The following is a 23,640-nucleotide window of genomic DNA, read 5'->3' on the forward strand; positions in this document are numbered from 1 at the left end:
TGTTACGACACGGGCTGATCGAACCCAGCAACAGTCCGTGGTCTTCACCTGTTGTTTTGGTAAAGAAACAGGATGGTCAATTCAGGCTTTGTTTTGATTACCGCAAAGTCAACGAGGTCACAAAGCCTGATAGTTATCCTTTACCCAGGATAGAGGACTGTATTGACAGGATAGGGAATTCAAAATATATAACTAAATTTTATTTGTTAAAGGAGTATTGGCAAGTTCCGCTGTCCAAACGGGCACGGGATTTGTCAGCGTTTTAACGCAGCGAGGACTCTACCAATGTAAAGTAATGCCTTTTGGGATGAAGAATGCTGCTGCAACCTTTCAAAGGTTAATGAATACTTTGGTCCAAGGTTTAGAGGGGTGTGTTGTTTATATTGATGATATTGTGATTTATAGTGATGACTGGGACACCCACCTTAAACATATTAAGGCCTTATTTCAGGTACTTAGGAAAGCTGGTTTGGTTATAAACCTCAAAAGAGTGAGTTTGCCAAAGCAAAGGTTGTGTATTTGGGTCTGAAGTAGGATTTGGGAAAGTGGCTCCAAAACAGGCAAACGTAGACTCTATTAGGCATATTGAAATACCGAAGTGTCACAGGGATGTCAGAAAATTCCTTGGTTTAGTAGGGTATTATCGTAGATTTGTTAAGAATTTTTCTGATATCGCTGAGCCCCTGACTAATTTATTATGTAAGAATGTGACTTTTGTATGGACTAATGATGCCCAAAATGCCTTTGAAAAATTAAAGCAGGTCCTAATGAATTTCCCTATATTGAAAGCCCCTGATTTTGACGTTCCTTTTTCGCTTGCTACTGATGCGAGTGATGTTGGGGTTGGAGCAGTTTTGTTGCAGGAAGATGCTCTTGGAGTATCTCATCCTGTTGCCTATTTCTCCAAAAAGTTATCCCCGGCACAACGGAAATACTCGACTGTAGAGAAAGAGACTTTGGGATTAATTTTAGCTGTTAATCATTTTCAGGTGTATTTATCCTCTACAGGGACTCCGATTAAAATATTAACGGATCATAATCCATTGATTTTTTTGAACAGGTTTAGGAATAAAAATCAACGGCTGATGCGTTGGAGCCTCCTGCTCCAGGAATGGAATTTTAGCTTTTCACACATTCCAGGCAAAAGTAATGTTGTCGCTGATGCGCTGTCACGCATCAGTGACTGATCGATAGGTTGATTTGAGAAAAACCTTTTTGTTCTTCGTTAATTATTATTTGTAAAGTTGTTTTGTATATATTTATATTAATTGATTTGATTAATCCTATAAATTTATTGAATGTACAGGTTTCAGGTGTGTTGTAATAATGTTGTGTCAGGTGTTTGTTTTGTTTATGAAATAATTTAGGATTAAGTATTTAAGATTAAGATGTTAAATGTCGTGATTTGCAGGTTTTTCTTCGGTGTCGTCTTTGATTAAGAGTGGTTAAGGGTACTTTTGATTTCTGTTTACTTTAGTATGTGTTGTTGGTGGGGGTTACCATATGTCCAGGTTAATTTTAAGGTGTTACCATTGTCTTGTGTATGTCCAGGTTAATTTTAAGGTGTTACCATTGTCTTGTGTATGTCCATTCCATGATGTGTGTATTTAAGGCCCAAACCCGTTTAGTGTTTTCTCTGAAGTTAGAGGCACTAAAACTGATCTTGTGTATGAAAAGGTTAACTTGAGTCGCAAAAATAAGTAGTGTTGAGTAAGTGCTCTCTTACATTATTGTCTTGTGTATGTCCAGGTTAATTTTAGTAAATCATTGATAGCCTATGTGGACAGTGTGTTTTTTTTTTTTTGGTGATTGATGGTTAGTTTTTTTATAAATCATTAGTCCATTAATGTCCCTGTTCTTTGTTTATTTAATGGTCCCAAACCTTTTTAGCTGTAGATAGGTCACGGGCTCAGCACAGACAGCGTTTTTCTGAAGGCTGGTGTAGAGGCACTAAAACTATTAAGGTTTTGAATTTTTGTTTAACTGAGTGTTTTCAGAAAAGACAGGTCTCTTTGACGGCCGTTTCAGTGAGTTGCAAAACTTGGTTGAGTGTTAGCCCCATTGTGGTTGGTTTATATTTTTGTTGTTCAGTTATCTAGGTTTACGTCTTGTTCTCTGGAGTGAAAAGAGGCATTATTTATTTCTTCGTATGTTGATACTGATGTGTTTTGAAGGGCCACTATAAATTATTTACTGTATTAGTTTTGAGTCTTGTATTATGGTTAAGAAAATCATTGATTGTATTGAAAGTGGAACATTTTTTTAATCACTTTTGAGTTTTGTCATTACTTTAATTTTTCTTATTTTTTTTATTTTTAGATTGATTGATGTTTGCTTTGTTAGTTTTTAATATATTTCTTTAATCAAAATTTTCTTGTGGAAAAATTTTTTTGTTGTGAGGTAATTCATAAATTGTTATGTCCCTGTTCATAAATTTGTTTTATAAGTCACTTTGGCAGTAATTATTTTTTTTGGAATGTAACATTAACATTTTGACTTGTTGTATAGTTTTATTAAATGAGCTTGTTTTATTTTCACGTGGTATTGGCTTCATCTGGAGTTGTCGCACTGTCTCGCCAGGTCTGAGTCAGTCGTTTTCTGGACCATTAACATTGTGGAGGGCTTGACTTATTTTGGGATTATCCGCCTTTCTTCAGTTGCTGCAGTCCTCCCCCAGTTTTTTTGGCAGGGGACCTCTCTGCCAACTGGTGGTGTGATTGAGTGGTGTGTCCATTGAGCCTTGTGACGTTAAGTGATTCTTTCTTCTAAGTTATTTTGCCTAGGGGTCTCTTACGTTTTTTTGTTCAAGAACTATATTTTCCCCCGACCCGTGTTTTCGTTAGAATAATTTAGAGCTCACAGGGAAGCAGTTTTTTTTTTTTGATAAATGTTCACGGGTCTAAGTTAGGTTATTTCGACTTTTCGACATTCTATTTTTTAGGCTCTTTACAGGTAATTGCATAGTCTATCTTAATTTGGTGTAAGTGTGTTTGTTACGATGTTTTCTTGTGTTGTTGATTTTTTTTTGTTTATTTACTGTATTTTGTAAGAGGCTCAGTGGTCATTTATTTTTCAAATTTTGTATTAAATATTAGGTTTTATTCTAGTTTTTCTTTATCCTCCTTGATTCCATCTCTTAGTCTTGTTATTCCACCTATTGTGGACTTGGTAGTTAGTGACTTTATTTGTATTTTAAGAGACTTGTGTAGCCCACATAACAATATTATAATATGATTTGAGATGGGGATTTTACAGATGACAAGTGTTTCTTGTATTCTGTTGATTTTTCTTCCAGCTGTTTATATTTTGAAGTGTAATGAGGTGACTTTATAAATATGCTTTTTGTACAATACTTGTATGTATTTTCTTTTGTGATTTTATGGACTGAAATAACGTTAGTAATGTTTTGTGGGAGATGTTGGGGTTCAGAGATATTTTGATATCAAATTGAAAACTACATCCAGTTTTGCTATTATTGAAAGGGTACGAGAGGAGAGATAAGAAATCTGAAAATTGACAGGTTTTTTCCACAGATCTCTAATCTCTTTTTGTCCAGCCAGAACGGGATAAGCCAGTCAGATAAGAGCACAGGCATATTTTATTTTACTGTAATCACATGTATTCTGTTTTAGAAGTTTTGTATTTGGGAGGATTCTAGAATTAGGAGAAAGGGCTCAGGTTGTTTAAGATTTGTAACTAATTGGCAACTTAGTTTGAGGATAATAGCAGGATTGCTGGACTAACAGAGTTAGTTGAAAAGATCTCAAAGACACAGGAAGTTTCCTCTCTTTTGATCATAGAAGGGTACATAGAAGGGTATAAATTGCATTTTTATATAAGTTTTGCAAAAACTCTTGAAATGTAATATTTTTGATGGTTCCAAAATATTTGTGTTCTTCAACCATCATGAAAGAAAGTGTATTTTATATATTTGAAAGGAGTAAGGTAATGTGCTTTTTCTTGTATTGTAATTATATTGAAAAAAAGTGTTTTTTTTAGAAAGATTGAGTTTAGCCTTTTTAAAAAGTGAAGGTAATCTTCTGAGAGACTGATATAATCTTTAATCATATTTTGTCTTAGTGAAATTATGTTGGTATATTTCCATTTTTGCATATTTCCTTCTTATATGCCTGTACATTAATTTCAGCTTATGTGTTTATAATTTCACAGTTACCCAAAGTTTTGTGTTGGTGATTTTAGCATTTTGTTGGTGTTATTCATTTTGGAATACTTATTATTGAGATTTCAGTGAATACCTGTGTTGATTCTATTTATTAATATTTTAGAACACTTGGGATAATTGCCAATGTTCAGATTTATATATAAAACTTGATGGTTTGAATTTTACTTAATTGTACCAATTGTTGACAATTAAAGTTTTTGAATTAATTTTGGTTAAGAAATACTTTAATCTTACACTGTTGTCAAGTAATAGTAAATCTTTTGAGATCTCTGTATAACTTTTGAACTTAGAAATAAATTTGTCTGTTTAAAGTTTTAAAAGCACAGTGTTTCATTTTGACACCAGTGATTAGAGACTTGTGTCAAGGTAAGTGTATGTCTGTTAGTTCTCCTTTATTTTGAAGTAGAACTTGGGAAACAATTATGTTTGATGGAGTGATGCCTTTTTTCCCCTAGTCTGTTTATAACTTATTAGTTGTTATATATATAATATAAATTTAGATTGATTTTTCAAGTGTTAAGCAAGTTTTCAGGGATCACTGTACCTTTGAGTATTTTAATTTTTATTAAGGTTTCAAGTGAATTTGAAGTGAGGTAAATTTTTTGGTCTTATTATTTGTATAATAAACTAGGTACTTGGTCACCACATATATATATATATATAGTTATATATATATATAATATATATATATATATAAATATTACATGGGTCATTCAGCTGATGAGTTTAATTATTAATTTACAGAATTTATATTGTCTTGCTTAACCTAAGCATAATCCTATCAGTTAAGGATATTAAATGATCTCTTATGGGAGCTAACACCAGCTCCGACTTCGTCCCACTTCGGACATAAGATATTTCATCATAAATGAGTGAATAACGCAACAGCTTGGGGCCTCTTGTGATGAGTTTAAAAAAACAATTTCAAGCGTGTGAATTGAGGATCTTGGTATCAAGGATGCTAATTCTTCTCCAAACAAGATGGTGGCCAGGCTCCAAGATGTGCACTGTTCGTTGGGATAGATAATGCAGATAACATTCCAGTATCAAAAGAGCTCTCACTTGTCATTAATTGACTGCAAGGGATGCATCTTAGATCAACAATATCACTTTAACACTGTGGAGGATAATTTATGCAATTCCACTAGGCAACAATAATTGTACTTCATATATTTTACTTCATAAATGGGATATGGTTTTACTAGGATTTTTCTTAGTCAGTGACTGTTTAAGAGAGGAAAACTTGAAACATGAAAAAAAAATGAGTTTAAGATGAGGGGAACAAGAACTGGGAGTAACTGTCACATTCAGACTTACCGCTGAATAGACAATGCAGTGATCACGTGTATCAAAAGCCCTGGGTCCATTGAAATGGCAATTTCCCCGGCTGTTTGACTAAGGGGCGGGGACTATAATAGATGCCTGATATGTGTGTTACCTCTCTCGTGGTTGCTTTAAGACTCTCCCAAAGTCGGGTCAGTGGCTTGGGTGTTTGTTTCAAACTCCTCCCCCAAAACTGCCTGGCACTTGCAGAGATTGATGGTCAGGCATGCCTGATAAGGGGTCCAGAGGTGCAATACCTCACAGATGGCTTGAGTTGGGCTGAGACAGAGATTCCTGTCCCAGCTGGAGGTCAGAGCCTCTTGGAGAGTCTTGATTTGAGGTGTCTGCTAAGCGTGGCTCATTTGGGCGGCCCTCCCAATTAGTTCCCCTCGATATGGGACCACCTTGACGTGGTGAGGGGGCTCTTGAACCCCAGGAATCTGTTCCTGGGTTTGAGTCCAAGAGTCTCATATGCCACTATATATTTGTTTGGATTAATTTTTGTGGAATTTTTCACTTTTACTAAAATTTATTGGACCTGATAAATAGGAAAAGACATCATAGCTGGGATTGGATTTATATCCAAAGCTAAATATTTGGAACTGTGGTAGGACCATCAACTGCCCGATAATATTCGGACCTGAGAGTCCACGGATTCCAGGGGGGTCTGGTTCCTGGGATAGGACTCTCAGGCATCCTAGCCGGTTTGCCAATAATGTGATTAGCGTGGAGACGATAGTATTCTTGTAATGCCTTCGGTCCTAGCAAGCCGGTCTGGCTTACACTTGGGCCACTCTCCATCCCCTGTGGGGTAGGGTAGGGAGCAGACATTTGGGAGTCGGTTCTCACTTGTGCTATTAGTGGAAGAATAAACTTCATGAAAGGCTAATGATATCTTTTTAAAGTTTTCAGGTTTAATTTTTCTTCTTTTTTTACCTCAAATCTTTATGACAAGTAGAAATAAAGATTCGAGTACCCCTGGGCCCTTTGATGGTAGTGACTAGGCACAGTTGACAACCGCTGGAGCTTCCTCTGACAACCTTTCTTTGGAAAAATTAAATAAAATTCCTAATGTAATTACACTGGAGCCCTATGCTCCAATGAAAAGCAAACCAAAAAAAAGCAAACATCCTGACCCAGCCTTGACTCACTTCAACTCCTTCTTTGGGAGTGGAAGTTGGTCAAGATTCCTGACCTTATAAACAGAAAAGAAAATATCGGCATTGAAATCAGAAAACTTCCTGTTGAATCGACATTCATCTACTGAAATGTCACTCAGACAAATAAAAGAGCAGATGTGGTTGATAGAAACCACAACAAAAAATCAATCAGAAAATTACTTAACTATAAAAAATATTGATAATGTAAAAGTGCATATAAAAAAACACGACAATATGAACAGTGTACAAGGTACCATAGTACTCCCTGACAATGATGAACCAACAGAATAGAATATATTGCTGGATTCCCTTAAAAAAAAGGTACAACAATGTACAAGATTGTGAAATATACAACATAGCCAATAGAGGGAGTAACGGAAAAACACTGGGAATATCAAAGATAAAATTTGAAGGTCATGAATTACCCTCAAAAATTAAAATCTTGGGCCAAAGCAGAGAACTGAGACCGTATGTTCCAAAACCACGACAGTGCCAAAACTGTAGTATATATGGACATACAAGGAAAAATTGTCGTAATACATCTATATGTGCATACTGTGGATCTGACAAACATACCATACAATGGAGGTGTGGTGAACCAAAATGCGTGAACTGTGGACAAAATCACCATGCAAGATCTAAGGAGTGTATGTATTATATATACAATGCAGAATTAAAATTACTTCAGGAAAGGACAGGAACGCCTATAAAAGAGACCAAATAAGAACTAAAAATTAGAGGAATGCATGATCCCGCTAGGAAACGAATGTTTTCTACTGTAATAAGATCAAACAATGAGACAAAAATGGAAACAGATAAGAGTAACAAAACCCTGATAGATCAGTCTCAAAGAAAAATAACCACTTTGCAAAAAGAAACTAATATAGCAAAGAACCAAGAAATGCATACAAATATTTGCTCAAATTCACTTGAGATATTAGGAGAAATGGAAACACTAGAAGATAATACAAGCACCACAGAAATATTAGTAGATAGTTATGATGAATTAGAAGCTAAAGAAAAAAAGGGGCCTTTAGAGAGAACTCCACCCAAGACCAACAAAAACCAACTATTATTAGAGATACACCCTTTAAAATAAAGGCGGGAGACCCGAGGAAAGAATATAAACCAAAAAATAAAAATATACCTTTGTCTCCTAAAGTAATAATAAAACCAGCGGTAACAGATACCGACAGCATCAAAGAAATAGTAGAGGAACAACCCAATGACAAGAATAATTATGTGACGGGAGAAGAGATTACTCCATCACCAGTAATAGGTGCAGCAAGAGTAAATGACAAAACGACACATGAAAACACTTGTGAATGTAATGAATGTTTCATTGAACTATGCAACAAAAACAAAAGCATAACGAAGGACAGTTTAAAAGACACTATACGAAATTTTATAAGATACAGAAATAAAGAAACTACTAGTTAGACACTCACGACAAGGGCTGTATGTGCATTGGACACCTATTATCTTATAAAGAAAAACAAATAAATATCGTAAATAAAATATATGAAAAAATGCAAATTGATGATCCACAAAAAGAAAATAACACTTGAACACACTAACGTAATATTTTCAATAATTATATTATACAATGGAACGTAAATGGTCTACAGACCAGATTACATTTGGGTGAAATACAACAATTACCAAGGGAATATGTACCACTGATATTATGTTTACAACATGTCAACAAAACAATATCAACAATAGGCAAATATACCTTAGTATCTACATCTAGAGAGGAAGAAGGAAATTTAGGTACTGCTATATAGGTACATAACAAAGTATGTTATGACAAAGTACCTGTAAACTTTACTGATCTGCAAATATCAAGTATTAAAATACGAATGAAAAACGATGATTATGCAACCAACCTAATAAAAATTATGACTTTGACAAGCTTCAAGATTTACTTGATAATGCCAAGGAACCTACATTAATAGTAGGTGATTTTAAAGTTCACAACGCAATGTGGGACTGTAATTGTACAGACTCAAATAGAGCAGGAAGTAAAATAGAACTCACAGATTCATATGATATGTGCCTGTGCTGTATAAATGATAACGAAATCAGCACATATTTTTCTAAAACACATGGAACATTTTCCTCAATCAACTCAACTCTATGCACAACAAACATAGTTGACAGATTGGATTGGAATACAGTTGACGACTTGCATACAAGTGACCATTTCCCAACATTAATTTCATTATTACAAAATAATCCCATCAAGCATGTCCCTCAATATAACTTTTATAAAGCAGATTGGGAGCAATATGAATTCCACACTAGGAATATCCCACCATTTGAATATTTAAAAGACCATAATGAAACTAATAAATTTCTTGTTGATTTCATTAAAAATGCTGCTGATAAAGCAATACCAAAATCCAAATCTCATCCAACAAAGCACAGTCCCATGGTGGTCTGAAAAACTAACAGAATTAATAAAAATAAAACACCAAATAGGAAGACGATTAGATAATTTGAATGGAAAGTTCAGTAAAATAAACAAAACATTACCGATATTAGAAGGAACTTTACAAAAAACGACTATATTATTATAAGAAACTGATACAATAAAACCTCTATATAACAAAATATCTGCAAAATTTAAAAGAGAAGTAATTCAAGGAAGAATCATTTCATGGAGGAAATATGCATCAGATCTCTCTAATAATACTCCCATGCAAAAAATATGGGAAAAATTCAGGAAAATAAATGGTACCCATGTTAAACCACCTAGACATGCCATAATAAAAGATGGGAAAAGAATGCTTGATCGTAAAGAAATGCAGTAAGTAATGTAATAGGAGAAAATTTAGCAAAAGTAAGCAGTGATGATAATTTAGATGAGCATTTCTGCAGAAAGAAAAATAGTATAGAATTAATAACAATAAAGTTTGAAACAATCAAAGATATATATTATAATAGAAAATTTAATATGGAAGAGTTGGAATTTGCTCTGTTGAACAACAATAAATCTGCCCCTGGAGATGACAGAATTTGTTTTGAAATGATCTGCCATTTAGCACCTTTGGCAAAGACATACTTATTAGGGTCTTATAACCACTTATGGCTTCGAAATTTATTTCTAGATGAATGGCGTAAAGCTATAATTATTCCTATCCCCAAACCTGGAAAAGATCCCAGTAATGTAAACAATTACAGACCAATTTCTTTAACAAGTTGTTTATGCAAATTACTAGAGAAAATGGTAACTGCTCGACTAACATGGCACATTTGAGAAAATAAAATTTTGACTCCCACTCAGTTTGGGTCACAATGTAACAGATCTACACTAGATTCTCTGTCTAACTTGGAAGACCACATACGAAGAGGATTTGAATAAAAACAAATTACTCTAGCCATCTTTTTTGACATTAAAAACGTTTCATAAAAACCGCATCCATGACATTTACCTAGGTTTATCGAAAACTTTCTGACAAATCACACTTTTCAAGTGAGAATTGATGATGTATTGTCAAGTACATTTCCACTTGAAAATGATGTTCCACAAGAAAGCATCCTTAGTGGCCCACTGTTTACTTTAGCAATAAATGATATCAGCAATAATCTACCTATCGGAATTAAAAGTAACTTGTATATGGATGATTTTGACATATATTATTCACCACCTCACATAAAACATGCAGAGCGAATCATTAATAAAACTATAATAAAAATAGATGAATGGGCCTCATCTATGCAAAAGACTCAAGCAGTAATGTTTTATAAAAAATAAAAGGTGGAAAAAAGGCGAAGAAATAGATTTAAAAATGAGAAATCATTCCATACCAGTTGGCCAAACAGCAAAATTTTTGGGATTAGTATTCGATACTCACTTGAACCGGAAAGCCCACATAACACACATAAAATCAAAATGTAAACGAGCATTAAACCTAATTAAAAAACTATCGAACACTACTTGGAGAGCCCATAAACATACCCTCACTGTACTGTATAAAGCAACAGTTCTGTCTATCATCGATTATAGAAGCGAAGTATATGGCTAAGCATCTGACGCAGCACTGAAAATGTTAGACCCTGTTCACAATGAAGGCCTTAGAATATGCTCAGAGCCTTTAGATCATTACCAAAATCATCTTTTCAAGTTGAATGTGGTGAACTACCTCTGTCTCTCCATAGAGAGCTAGTAACAATGAAAAATGCTCTAAGAATTCAGACAAGTGATTCTCCAACAAAAAAATTATTTGAATTTAAAGATGTATTTATAAATAACCATCCTCCACCTTTCCCAATTAGAGCTAGAAGATTGTTTGAGTCGCTGAATAAAAATATACAAGTGACTTTAATAGTAAAATCACCTGCTCCCTGGACAATGAATAAAATGAGAATTTGTACACACCTGAAATATTTACCAAAAAGTTATTCATACACACCAGAACACCATAGACAACATACAATAGAGCATATAAACCGAAAAGGTCCACATTACACAATATATACAGATGGATCTAAATCAGAGCACGGAGTGGGATATGCTGCAGTGTCCCAAGACAAAACTTATCAATTCTCTCCACCTAATAATGCTTCAGTATTCACAGCAGAATTGTGTGAAATTGTGTCAGCTATAAAAATAATTAAAGAAACATCATTCAATAATTTTGTGATTTTTAGTGACTTTAGAAGCGCTGTAGAAGCTATTCAGAGTTACAAATCAAAAAATAATATAGTACAACCAATTAAATTATTTCTTCATAAATTATATAATAATGGGAAAATGTAGAAATATGTTGGATCCCAGCCCATGTAGGGATCAAAGGAAATGAAGAGGCAGATAAAGCAGCCAAAGAAGCAACCCACATGGCAAGATCAAATGTGAATATCCCTGCCACTTATTATGTAACACACATAAAGGTGGGTATCATAAACAAATGGCAATCCATATGGAATGAAGAACCTGAAAATAATAAATTAAAACAAATAAAACCTAAAGTTGAAAAATGAAGTTCATCATATCAGAGAGAGAGACACGCACAAGCAATTCTAACAGGTCTCAGAATAAGCCATACTCGTCTGACACATGGACACTTAATGAGCAGCTCACATGGCCTGGCTCCAGAGTGCAAGGTGATGGTAACAGTCAAACATGTATTGTGTGTGTCCAAAATATGACCAACAGTGACTGTCAACTTTTGGAAATAAATCAATAAATCAAATTTTGTCAGAATCTGTTGCATTTTCAGTCGTTCCAGTTTTGTTATTCATGAGGAACTGTGGTTTGATAGATAAAATATAAAAATAAGTAAATAAAAAAAGCACGAAAACAGCATTTGTCGAGTTTAAATTTAAATTTTTTAAAAATATTACTTAAATTATTATGAATTTTCATATACCTTTTTAGTGTGGAAGCATGAGTAAATGTATTTATTATGTGTATGTGTTACAGTATGAGAACGTGAGCCTATGTGGTATTTTATCCTAATCCTTCAGGCCAGCCCTATAAGAGCTGAAAGTCAGCTCAGTGGTCTGGTTGAACTACTTTAATACTACTACTTCCTCCCAGTTAGTGGAGTGGCGTGTCACCTTGCATGCTCTACAGTGGTACTGCATCCCTTGAGTGTCTTTTCGTGGAGAGGGAGGACTTCGTTGCTGGCCATCCTTTCGTGGAGAGGGAGGACTAGGTCTGGCATTGCGTTGTGTGTGGCACTTCTGCTGACCACTTCGGCGGGCAGAAGATGGGTCTTCTTCTTTTGGTGGCACGCCAGTCAAAGTGGCCGTGCTTTGAGTTGGTGATCCATTGAGGAGGTAGCGTGGTGGTGAAGTGGCGTTAGGGAAGGGTTGCTTTCATCACTTTCAGTTGTACCTATTGACATCTAGGTCAGATGATGCTATATCAGTTCCACTTAGTTCTCTAAACAAATTTGTTACTGCCAACATTTCATGGTAAATTAGCTCCCACCATGCGACATACTGCTTTAGCCTTGTTCTACCAATGATTCCAGCTGCACTCTTCTGAGATTTGTTGATTGTTTGTTCCAGGGCCATATCTACTCCAACTGCCTTGAACTTTCCTGGGGTCCTTTTCACTGCAAACTTCCCCTCACTGAATGCTTCATATACTTCAGGGTTGGTATGTTGCAGATGGTACATACAGTATCTTCCAAATCCAATGAACACCATCATAGGTAATTAGTTGAGTCAATAGCAGCAAACAAAGGGAGAAGATCTTGTATTGCCTGCAGTCGATGGGTCCAATTACCCTCACAGTCACTTCGTAAAAGGTTTTCAACACTAGCCATCAATAAAATGAATGTATTCCAGTACTGGAAGGTTTCACTCTATGCCTTATGCATTTCAATAAATTTGTCAAAGGCACACGGAAGGTGTTTGCAGGTTTCCTTGAATTGCTGCAACAAAGTCACACTTAATGGCCTTGAATTTTTCTTTACCTTAGATTTCATGTTTTGTATAACTAATATCTCATCTTTTCATTTCTGAAAGTTGTCCTCCTCATTAAAAAATTTTGCCCATTGTAACCAGCTCAAAGCTTCTTTCAGTAATTGCATTCCCTTCAATGATCTGGTATAGCACTTTGCATTCTTGACAGAATCAACAATATTCTGCCCAAAAACATTGCTTTCTGTTAGAATAGTCTTTACACCACTTCCTTTTAAATATTTTCCAAGGCATCCCGGAGCTACTTTGGTCATGTGAAATGACCCTAGGCAAAGAAGCTGAATATGACGAGCAATATGGTACACACCCTCATCGCATGTTACTGGCAATGCTGACTGATAAAGATGTCACTAGGAATCCCTGAAGGTTTTTCATTGCTGTATAAACAGCATTATACTGTGATAGCATGGGGTAGCACAGGGAGGAGGCCAACCTTTTTGCACTGTAAGTTTTCTAAAGATAACACTGAGTTTGTTGCACTCCTGATGACATTTCCTGAATTTTGGGTTTGATGCAGAGTCTCCAAAGACCAATCTAGCTAGTAACCAAACCGTGTCTGTTATTCATACATCTTGCTGTAGGTCGGTGTCATTGAACTGAGTCAGAGGAACTTCGTAAGTTTCTGGGAGTTCAGGTCTTATAGCAGGTTTATAGAACTCCTTCAACTGTTGCCATTTCAAGTTTGCCTGAAACGACTTAGGACCATGATTAACTCCAGCTTCAGATACCTTAGGTTTCTTTAGTTGAGATCTGCTATCATCCTAAAACACAACGACAGAGTCCCTACATTGGGATCAAAATTATCAATGGCTGATGTGAAGACTGCTATGCTAAAATGGAGGGAATGGAATAATTTGCTTTTTCACTAACCACCATGTATATTGCCATATCATTGTGGAAGCGAGCTAACTCATCGTAGCTGGAACATCAGCCAAATTTGTTGAAACTGGTGATTAATGCTGTACTTTTACAGATACCATAAATGGCTTGAGCATTATGTATAAGGGTGCACGCTCTCTGCCACTTTGAAGAACATGATACATGATTTGGAACATGCTCTGGATGTGCCTGAAGTTAGCTGGAGATACAGCTGAGTCATAAGTGGTGTTCCCATCCTCCAACTCGGGGTCTAAGTCTTTATCACCATAAAACTTGCATTCTTTGAATGTGCTTATATCAAAGTTAAACAAATAGCTAAAAAACTTGAGAAGAGGTTCGGGGATTACTGTATAACTCCATGCACTTTTTAAGTCATCTGAATCACAGAAACAGTCTGTCAAATAAAAATCAATTGATGTCAAAGACTTTCTAAGTACTTCAGCACACTCTCAGATAGGGTCTGTACATCGCATTGTTTCTGCTACTGATTCTTTGGTGACACTGGCCCTGAAAAACAACAAAGATTTGTTCATTTAATTTGGTCGAGAGAACTTAATTTTTTCTCCAAAATATCTCATGAGAAGTACCTTGACTTCTTGGTTTGTGATTGTGCTAGAAGAGATCTTTTCATTCATACTGTCGCAAAAAAATTGAGTGCACGGGATTTTTTCGCTCCAAACTCCCGCTGATTCTACAAGGCTGACAGAATGGCAGGAACTTACTGGACAAGGCACGTCATAAACACGACTGTTATTGCACATTTTGCTGAAATGCACGAAAGGCCACAGTATGCAACATCATGTTTCGTCTTGTTGCTTGTTTGAGTGATTTGTTGTGAGTTTAGGATCCTTAAGCCCGAGTAACTACAAGTGAATTAACCCTATTAGCATCCACCTGGACAGGGAAGTGAGACTCGTGCACTAGTCTCTGCCTTGTCGTTCCAGAGATCCCATTCATGACAGACGTGTGGGTTGGGCTCCCAAAGGTTTGTGTAAAGTTAGCAGCTGTGAGTGCTCCTGCGTAGTTGTAATGAGAATGATTGGGTAAGAATAACTGTTTGGGCATTTGTGTACTGCTGTGGCATTGTGCTAGTTGTGGTTAGATTCCAGTGGTTTCTTTGAGGTTGAGGGCAATTTTGTAGCCCACGTGTTTCATGTTGCAGGTACGGAGATTGTAAGTTCGTTAGTGCTTTTTTTTTTTGGGGTTTGTGTGATTGTTATGTAACGGTGATGATTGAGCTGGTTTTATTTTTGTAAATAAATTGAAAAAACTGATATGTGACTCGTTTATCCTTTCATAGGGGCTAAGTCACTTTCGTAGTTCGTGGGTTGATCGTGCAGTCTATCGGCACAATGAATATGCAGTGATGTCTGTCGAGGAAATCCCCGACATTTTAGTGGTTCTTTGAACCAGATCAACCCAAGTGCTAGGCCCGTGTGGGAGGCTGGGCGAGGCATGGTATTCAGAGTTTTGGTGGTAGGGCACTCACAGTTGCCAGCCCATTTACCTGAGAATGAGTGCATAGAAATTGAAATTTATTGTAGGCCCGGAGGCCTGATAGCTAGCCTGGAATCTAGCGAGCTTCTCTTCTGGAACAGGAGGTATAATTTGCCTGTTGTGTACCTCGGGGGGAATGATTTAGCTAGAGAATCTGCAGATACCGTGTGGGATAGACTCAAGGTGTTCATTGAAAGAGTCAGGTCGATCACTACAACTGTGGCCATTTGTAACACTGAAGAATGGCTATATAGCGAAACGGACTGTTTTCGTATAAATCCATCCAAGTATAACCCCCGAGTTAAGACTCTGAACACGAGAATCGGCCGGTATTGCGCATGTAGAAAACATTATGGTTTATGCCACATTCCCACAAACCCTGTAGGTTATCGAGCCAGAAGAACATCCGACCACGTGCACTTTTATACGCATATCAGAGATGTATTCTTGAATCAAATAATGAGACTCATCTGAGGTGAGCGAGTGCACCAGCGTTAACTAGGAGGACAGGGGGCTGTGTATTGCTTTCAACTGTTTGGTGAGAGTAACATAACGTAACTTGGGCTGGCGTCATTTCCTTCTAATCCCTTTGAATTGTTTGCCAAGTACACTCCCTTTTTCACCTACAGATTAATTTAACGTAAATAAGTAGTCACCCTCCCACACATTCATAAAATGGCAGCCAACAACAAAGCCCAAATGGAAGCCATCTTGGGCCTCCTAGATGACAATCTGGTGTGTGCTCGAGGGATACTCCTCAAGTCACATCATGTCACTGCGTATCAGAACTTGTTGAACAGAATTCAAGCTGACGAACAGCAGTTGAGAACTTAGTATGTGTCTAACGCAAGCAAATTAGAAACATTAACGCATGATCAAGTGTGGCAGTCATTCAATCGAGCAGCGGAAGTGACCATGCTACTTATGAGTCGAATTGAGACTCGTACACCCACAAACCAACCCACAACCCAATTGCCTAACATGTTCAAGGGAGAGAAGAGCGAGTTCAGTAACTCCCAAGAATTATTTGATGGACATGTCCATAAATGCACGGACACTGATGACATGGCGAAGTTCATGTATCTGTTGGGAACCCTGGATGGCAAGCCACTTAGAGTGGTGCAATCTCTAAATGTAATGGTGGGAAATTGCGTAGTAGCACGGGAGTTGCTGAAAAAAATGTTATGGGAATGACCATCAGACCTTGGTAATCTTGCATCGGCAGTTAGCTGATCTTTTTGTGCTGAAATGTAATTGTAAGGAATTAAAAGCCTTCTGTACTGAACTGACCGTACTGACCGAGCAAATCAAGAGACTGAGTGGGTCTGCATTAGACCAAGGAATGCTATTGAGCCTAATTTTTCAAATATTGTCTCAGGGGCGAGTTTATCAGAGAGACGTTACGTATTTGCGAAAGTGTGATTTTGATCTAAATGAATTGTTCACTGCACTCGATTTCCTTATTTGTAGCATGGAAGACAATGCCCTTCAGAGGCGGGGAAAGTCTAGATAACGAAAGTCAGAATCCCGTGTTGGACTCAAACGCTTCATGTAATGAAGCATGTCCATTTTGTAATGGAAATCATTCACCCTTTAACTGTACCAAGTATCCTAACGCCGCAGCGAAGAAACGACAACTAATCATATTGCAACGTTGTTTTAATTGTTTCATTAAAGGCCATAGCAGGAAGACTTGTAGCAGTAAAGTAAATTGAAAATTGTATAATGCCAGAAACCACAGTCTCGTTTGTGAAGGTTAAAGTAGTGATACAAGACACGGCATGAGTTCATCCAACCAACCTACCACCAGACGGTTGCCACCTCATGTATTGTCACAACCAGTAACTAATCAAGGGCAAGAACTCCCGGGGAATAGAGCTAACATAAATTCGAGACACCCAGTCAAATAAAAAAATGAGAAACCGTGTGTAAATGCCAAAACTGTAAGGAATCAGCCTTCAGTCGAGTTGTCAGTAACCTTGTTGCCTACCGCTATGGCAACTTTGTACTTGAAAGAAGTACCTCACACAGCGCGCATGTTTTTAGACACTGGCAGTCAACGCAGCTTTATTTCTAGTTGGCTGGCACGCAAATTAAAGTCACCTGTCATCAAGCATGTGGCACTGAACATTGCACCATTTGGGGCTCAAGTAGTAAAGGGAGAGTTTGATGTAGACACCTGTTGTATCCATCTGGGAGAGAGGGTGGTCTGCACAAAGTTAGTAGTACAGTACATGATAACGTGAACACTCCAATCCACAACATCGGACTCATCAACGTAAAGAATCATTTGCAAGAGAAGGGATGGGAAATGGCCGATGTTGAAATCAAAGGGGATGTGTTGAAGAATGTAAACTTGTTGATTGGGGCAGATTATTTTAATTACTTTGTAATTGGTATGAATAAAATTGACGGAGTGAGCGTTTTTGTCACACATAATGGGATCAAGCCTTATGTGAGGGTACCTCAGTGGGCTTTGCAGGGAGTTAATGTAGCTAAAGTTTGTACCTTGAGGATATGTAGACTAGTAGAATCTGAGCCTGATGTAGACGTCTGGTGGAGGTTAGACACGATAGGAATCGCGCCACATGAACAGTTTACAATCTCAGAATGTGCTACCGTTGACAAAGTTACCGAAAGTATACAGAAAACCAAGCAAGATTACCAAGTTAGTCTACCTTTCCGCAGGTCAGACAGACCAAGTAACAACTATAACACAGCCCTCGCCCAATTGCATTCGTTAGAGCGACATTTCACAAAAGATGAGAGTTACCGTAGGGATTATGAAAAAGTCCTTCAGACTTACTTAGAAGCTGGCTTCCTAGAGGAAATCCAGAGGACAAAGGTAGAGGGCTATTACCTCCCCCATTTTGGTGTTAAAAAGGAAAGTCTTACGACACCTCTCTGCATAGTTTTCAACGCCTCCTCCAAGGCTAAGGGTGAACTTTAGCTTAACGATTGTTTGTATTCAGGGCCGAACATGGTCGAGCTATCATACGATTCGTTGATTCATTCCAGAGAGAAGCCGTACGCTCTCACCTCAGATATCTCCAAAGCCTTCCACCAACTAATCATAGACCCTTGAGACGTGAAATTGGCACATTTTTTGTGGAAAAAAGTAAATGAGCAGATTGTAACATTTGAGTTCAAAGTGGTTGTTTTTGAGGTCGCAACGAGTCCTTATCTACTGCAACAGGTACTTATAACCCATTTAGAAGAGAGGGGAACAGAAGAATTAATTAGATCCTTTTATGTAGACAATTTTTTGGGTACCTAAACAACCTTGGAAGTGGAGAAGAACTATGTCAAAGTAAAAACCTTGCTAGACGAAGCTAACATGCCACTGACTGGGTGGGCAAGTAACACTGCAGAATTCAATAGAAGGATTGGAGGGAATGCGTTGGGATAGAGGGGAAGATTTGTTAAGTCTAAAACCTTGCAGGGGATTAGAGTTGGGAGGGGAGCAGCTCACGAAACATCGGGTACTGTCCTTGCTCGTGTCTAATTTTGATCCTCTGGGGTTGGCTAGTCCTGTGTTTGTGAAGGGTAAGATGTTTTTGCAAGATTTGTGGGGAGAGAAAGTAAATTGGGATGACGTATTGAGTAAAAGCAACCAAGAGAAAGCTAAGAAGATATTGGAACAGTTCAGATCGATTCATGAGCTAAAGTTTAAACGAGGAGTCAAGGTGGGGAATTGTGAGCTGCAAATGTTTGCTGATGCCTCTAGCAAGACTTATGGAGCCATAACATACCTACGAAGGGAAGAAGGGAAAAGTAACATCTTGACATCTAAAATGAGGGTGACTCCTAGGAAGCAGGCTAAATTAACAATTCCCAAACTAGAATTGCTAGTCTTAACTTTGGGGTTCAGGTTAGGCCAGCATTTAAACAGACTGTTAGACATTCAGAATGTAATTGTGTGGACAGAAAGCAAAGTTGCCATGGCCTGGGTAGACAGCTGGGAGGGAAATAAGAATAAATTCATTTTGAATACGTTTGGGGAGATTAACTCTATTCAGCAGGAGTGTGGATTTTGTCTCCAGTATGTCCCCACCAATTGCAACCCAGCGGACATCTTGACCAAGGGGGCGGGCTCTGAGGAATTGGAATGGAGTTGCCTTTGGAAGGAAGGCCCTGACTATCTATGCCAGCCTGGAGAACTAGTGCCACCTGTAAGCAAAACTGCTGTGACTGACCTAAGCAACATCTCTGTAACTGCCGCCCTTAGAGAATTGCGTGAAGAAGGAAGCCTGTCCGAACCTGCCGAACTCTGGAACCTAGAGGGAAGTAGGGTGGATTTCATGTACATGATGAGAGTAATGCAATACGTATTAAAGTTCATGCATAGTAGCACTGATCCATGTTTAAAATTAGTTTACCTTGAGCAAAGGCACCATTTCCCAACCGTGTGTGATCGCTTGGAAAATGGTGTGCTTGTGCCTAAACACATTGATAATTTCATTTGTCAATTGAATTTAACTTTGAGAGAAGGTATCATTCATTCTAGTAATCGATTGTTGAACAATGAGCCTTGTAAAAGCCAGCTGGTATTACTGCCCATAAAGGAAGACTAGCTGTTCTTTATCTAGAGCACCTTCACATAACACCCATGTACTGTGGTGTACATATACTAATGACCCTTTACCGGCAGTGACCCTTTACCGGCAGGAATGTTGGACGCCCAGTTTGAGATCATTGGCCAAGGGTGTAGTACAAAGGTGCAGAGCTTGTAATATCGCCTTCAAGCCTCTTCTACGACGACTGCCACCTCCTCCACTCCCAGTCGACCAAGTTTGACTACATAGCCCATTGGAGAAAGTGGGAGTAGACCACTTGGGCCCTTTGAAGGTAAAAGGGGGGGGGGTTTAGGACACCTCCTCATCATCACCTGTCTGGCCAGCCGTGCAGTATACATTGACTACTGCAGTGGGCTGGACGCAGACACCTTTGTACTATTACTTCGAAGATTCGCTGCAACCCATGGCGCTCCATGGTGTTCAGAGCAGCCAGCATGCTCCAGCGTGAGGTATACGAGGAGGACGTCACTCAACAATTCCTGCATGAGTGCAGGATTCGATGGACATTTCAGACCCCGTGATCTCCCTGGAAGGGGGATTTTTTTGAGAGGATGGTGGGAGTAGTCAAGAGGACCCTCGCCACGACGTTGTGACACGCCATCTTCTCAGAAGAGCAGCTAAGGACCCTCATCAAGGAAGCCAAGGAGGTGGTTAATAACAGGCTGCTGATGTAAGCCAGTGACACCAGGGAAAACAAGGTCCTGACACCTTCTCCTATCATCCAGGGCGATGTGATTCGCCTGTTGCCTCCTGTAGTGCCTCACGAAGAAATGTATGCCACATTAACTACCCGACAGCTTTGTCACGAATACTTCCGTCTAACAGAGACTCTGGAGAGGTTCAAGACCCTCTGGAGGGATGGATATTGGAAGTCTCTTCAAGAGAGACACGATTGCAAAGAAGGAACACCAACTCCGTTGCACGTCAGAGACATTGTGCTGGTAAAGGCTGACAACAGCAAGAGAAGTCAGTGGCCCCTGGGACGAATAGTGGAGATTTATCCTGATGAGGAAGGGATGATACGTTCTGTGAAGGTTCTATTTGAAGGAGAAGAACACTTGAGATTAGTCAAACACCTCGTGCCTCTCGAGCTGAGTGAGCACGAGGCCAAGGAAGAAGAAGGTACTGGAATGCAGGTAAGAGAGCAGAGTGATGATAGTGATAATGACAGTGAGATAGGTAATATCACGCACCAGACTGATAGACTTGAGATCGATGATCGAGAGGCAGCTAGTGATAGGGATGAAGGTGGTGATAAGCAGGATCAGAATGAAGTGTTGGAACAGACTGCATCGAGGCCGAGAAGAAGAGCTGCTACTGAGCAGAGACAGAGAATGGCAGAGTGGATTCGAGATGGAACTGTGTAATAGTTGGCATCGTAGCCCGAGGCGAACTGTAAAGTGTGAAAGTCAGGAAGAGATTTGAAGGCGTAGGGTTGTAGGCGGATGTGCCTCAGTATGTGACAGGAGCGGTTACTAGGGGCATCCACAGAGGAATGAGAGACGATTCCTCTCAAGACTCCACAGGAGCAATTGTGAGTTCGTATGAAACAGAATGAAGTGTGCGAAGTCGCACAAACCACGACCTATATGCTGCTAGTCAGAGCAGTAAATCTCTTAATTGTACGACAGACAACAAAATACGAAGGTCGAGAGGTAAACAATTAATGTATTGCATTTGATAGCTGCAAATCTTGCCATTGCATGAGGTGCATTAGGCCATTGAGTTGCTATACTCATTTGAAGTTGCATGTATTATATCGCTGATTATTACTGACGTAGTCATCTATACTGAGGCCTTGCTTTTGATGTCATGCTTATTATTGATGCTTTTTGATGTCTCATGCTTATTATTGATGCTTTTTGATGTCTCATGCTTATTATTGATGCTTTTTAATGTCTCATGCTTATGTATTGATGTCGACAATGCTTTGATGAGAGCATTGCCATGTGTCGATTGCATTGAATCATTTCCATGTATGTAATCTCCTTATTGCTAAGTTTACCTTCATTGGTCGACTCGGGACTAATTCCTTATTGCTGCAATTCTTACTTTAATTAGTCGGTTTTTTAGCAAAATTACATGTTCTGTTAGTTGATACTTGGATTGCTTGCTTAGCTGAGTGCAGAGAGGCTGAGTGAATTGATTTCTATGTTCCATTGATTTACATTACTGGTGACACCATTGTGTCTATAATTGCTGTTGTTATGCACATTGTATTATAACGCACGTGTCTGCTGTTGAATTTTTCTTTGATTGCATATATTGAATTTCATTTGAGTGATCACTCTGCATGTCATTGTACTGTAGTCGAGAGCCGACCTCGTCTCGTAGCGCTGCGGACGAGTTCGGGCCGCGACTAATTCTGGTGGATGGTCCGCTTACAGATTGCTTGACTGTAAAAATAGTACATTCCACCTGAATCTTCCTACCTTTTGGGGGGGGGGGTGGAGAATGTCGCGAAAAAATTCGTAGCACGGGATTTTTTCACTTCATACTCCCGCCGATTCTACGAGGCTGACAGAATGGCGGGAACTACTAGACAAGGCACATCATAAACACGACTGTTATTGCACATTTTGCTGAAATGCACGTACGGCCGCAGTATGCGACTTCATGTTTCGTCTTGTTGCTTGTTTGAGTGATTTTTTGTGAGTTTGGGATCCTTAAGCCCGAGTAACTAGAAGTGAATTAACCCAATTAGCAACCGCCTTGACAGGGAAGTGAGACTGTCGCGCGCTGGTCTCGGCCTTGTTCCAGAGATCCCGTTCGTGACAGACGCGTGGGTTGGGCTCCCAAAGGTTTGTGTAAAGTTAGCAGCTGTGAGTGCTCCTGCGTAGTTGTAGTGAGAATGATTGGATAAGAATAACTGTTTATGTACTGCGGTGGCATTGTGTTATTTGTGGTTAGATTCCAGTGGTTTCTTTAAGGTTGAGGGCAATTGTGTAGCCCACGTGTTTCGTGTTGCAGGTACGGAGATTGTAAGTTCTTTAGTGCTTTTTTTGTGGGGTTTGTGTGATTGTTATGTAAGGCTGATGACTGAGCTGGTTTTATTTTTTGTAAATAAATTTAAAAAAAAAACTAATACTTGACTCGTTTATCCTTGCATAGGGGCTAAGTCACTTTCGTAGTTCGTGGGTTGATCGTGCAGTCTGTCGGCACAACGAATATACAGTGACGTCTGTCGAGGAAATTCCCGACACATAGGCCTACGATCTCGAACATAACCAAGTTCCAAACTAGACAAGCACAGCAATCTCTTTTACAACCTCTAATTACGCTTCCCTCTTTCTTCTCACTGAACTCCCCTTTGATTTAATCATTCTCGGGCATAATCAACTAAATGTCTATTGATGCACCGTTTATGACATAATAACCCTGCACCAAAAACAGAGTTACTGTCTCAAAGATCGCAGGTCCTTTTGTATACATCATCCTGCAAGAAAACTGTTGCCTCTAAGAACTTAGCTGCTCTGTCTTTCTCTGAAAACTGATATGTTTCACGTACACCATGGCACTTAATTTTACCGCATATCACACATGTTTTATACAGAGACAAAAGACTATGCCTACTGTTAGGTGC

General features: G+C 38.6%; 1 protein-coding gene across 1 annotated transcript; it reads left to right on the forward strand.

Annotated features, from left to right (window-relative positions):
• Nucleotides 1–17,791: 17,791 nt before the first annotated feature.
• On the forward strand, nt 17,792–18,430 carry LOC136831087 (uncharacterized). The gene has a single exon (XM_067091036.1). The coding sequence runs from the start codon at nt 17,792–17,794 to the stop codon at nt 18,428–18,430; it is 639 nt and encodes a 212-aa protein (XP_066947137.1).
• Nucleotides 18,431–23,640: the final 5,210 nt, after the last annotated feature.

The sequence above is a fragment of the Macrobrachium rosenbergii genome, chromosome 48 (genome assembly GCF_040412425.1).
Source record: "Macrobrachium rosenbergii isolate ZJJX-2024 chromosome 48, ASM4041242v1, whole genome shotgun sequence".
Taxonomy (NCBI): Eukaryota; Metazoa; Arthropoda; class Malacostraca; order Decapoda; family Palaemonidae; genus Macrobrachium; species Macrobrachium rosenbergii.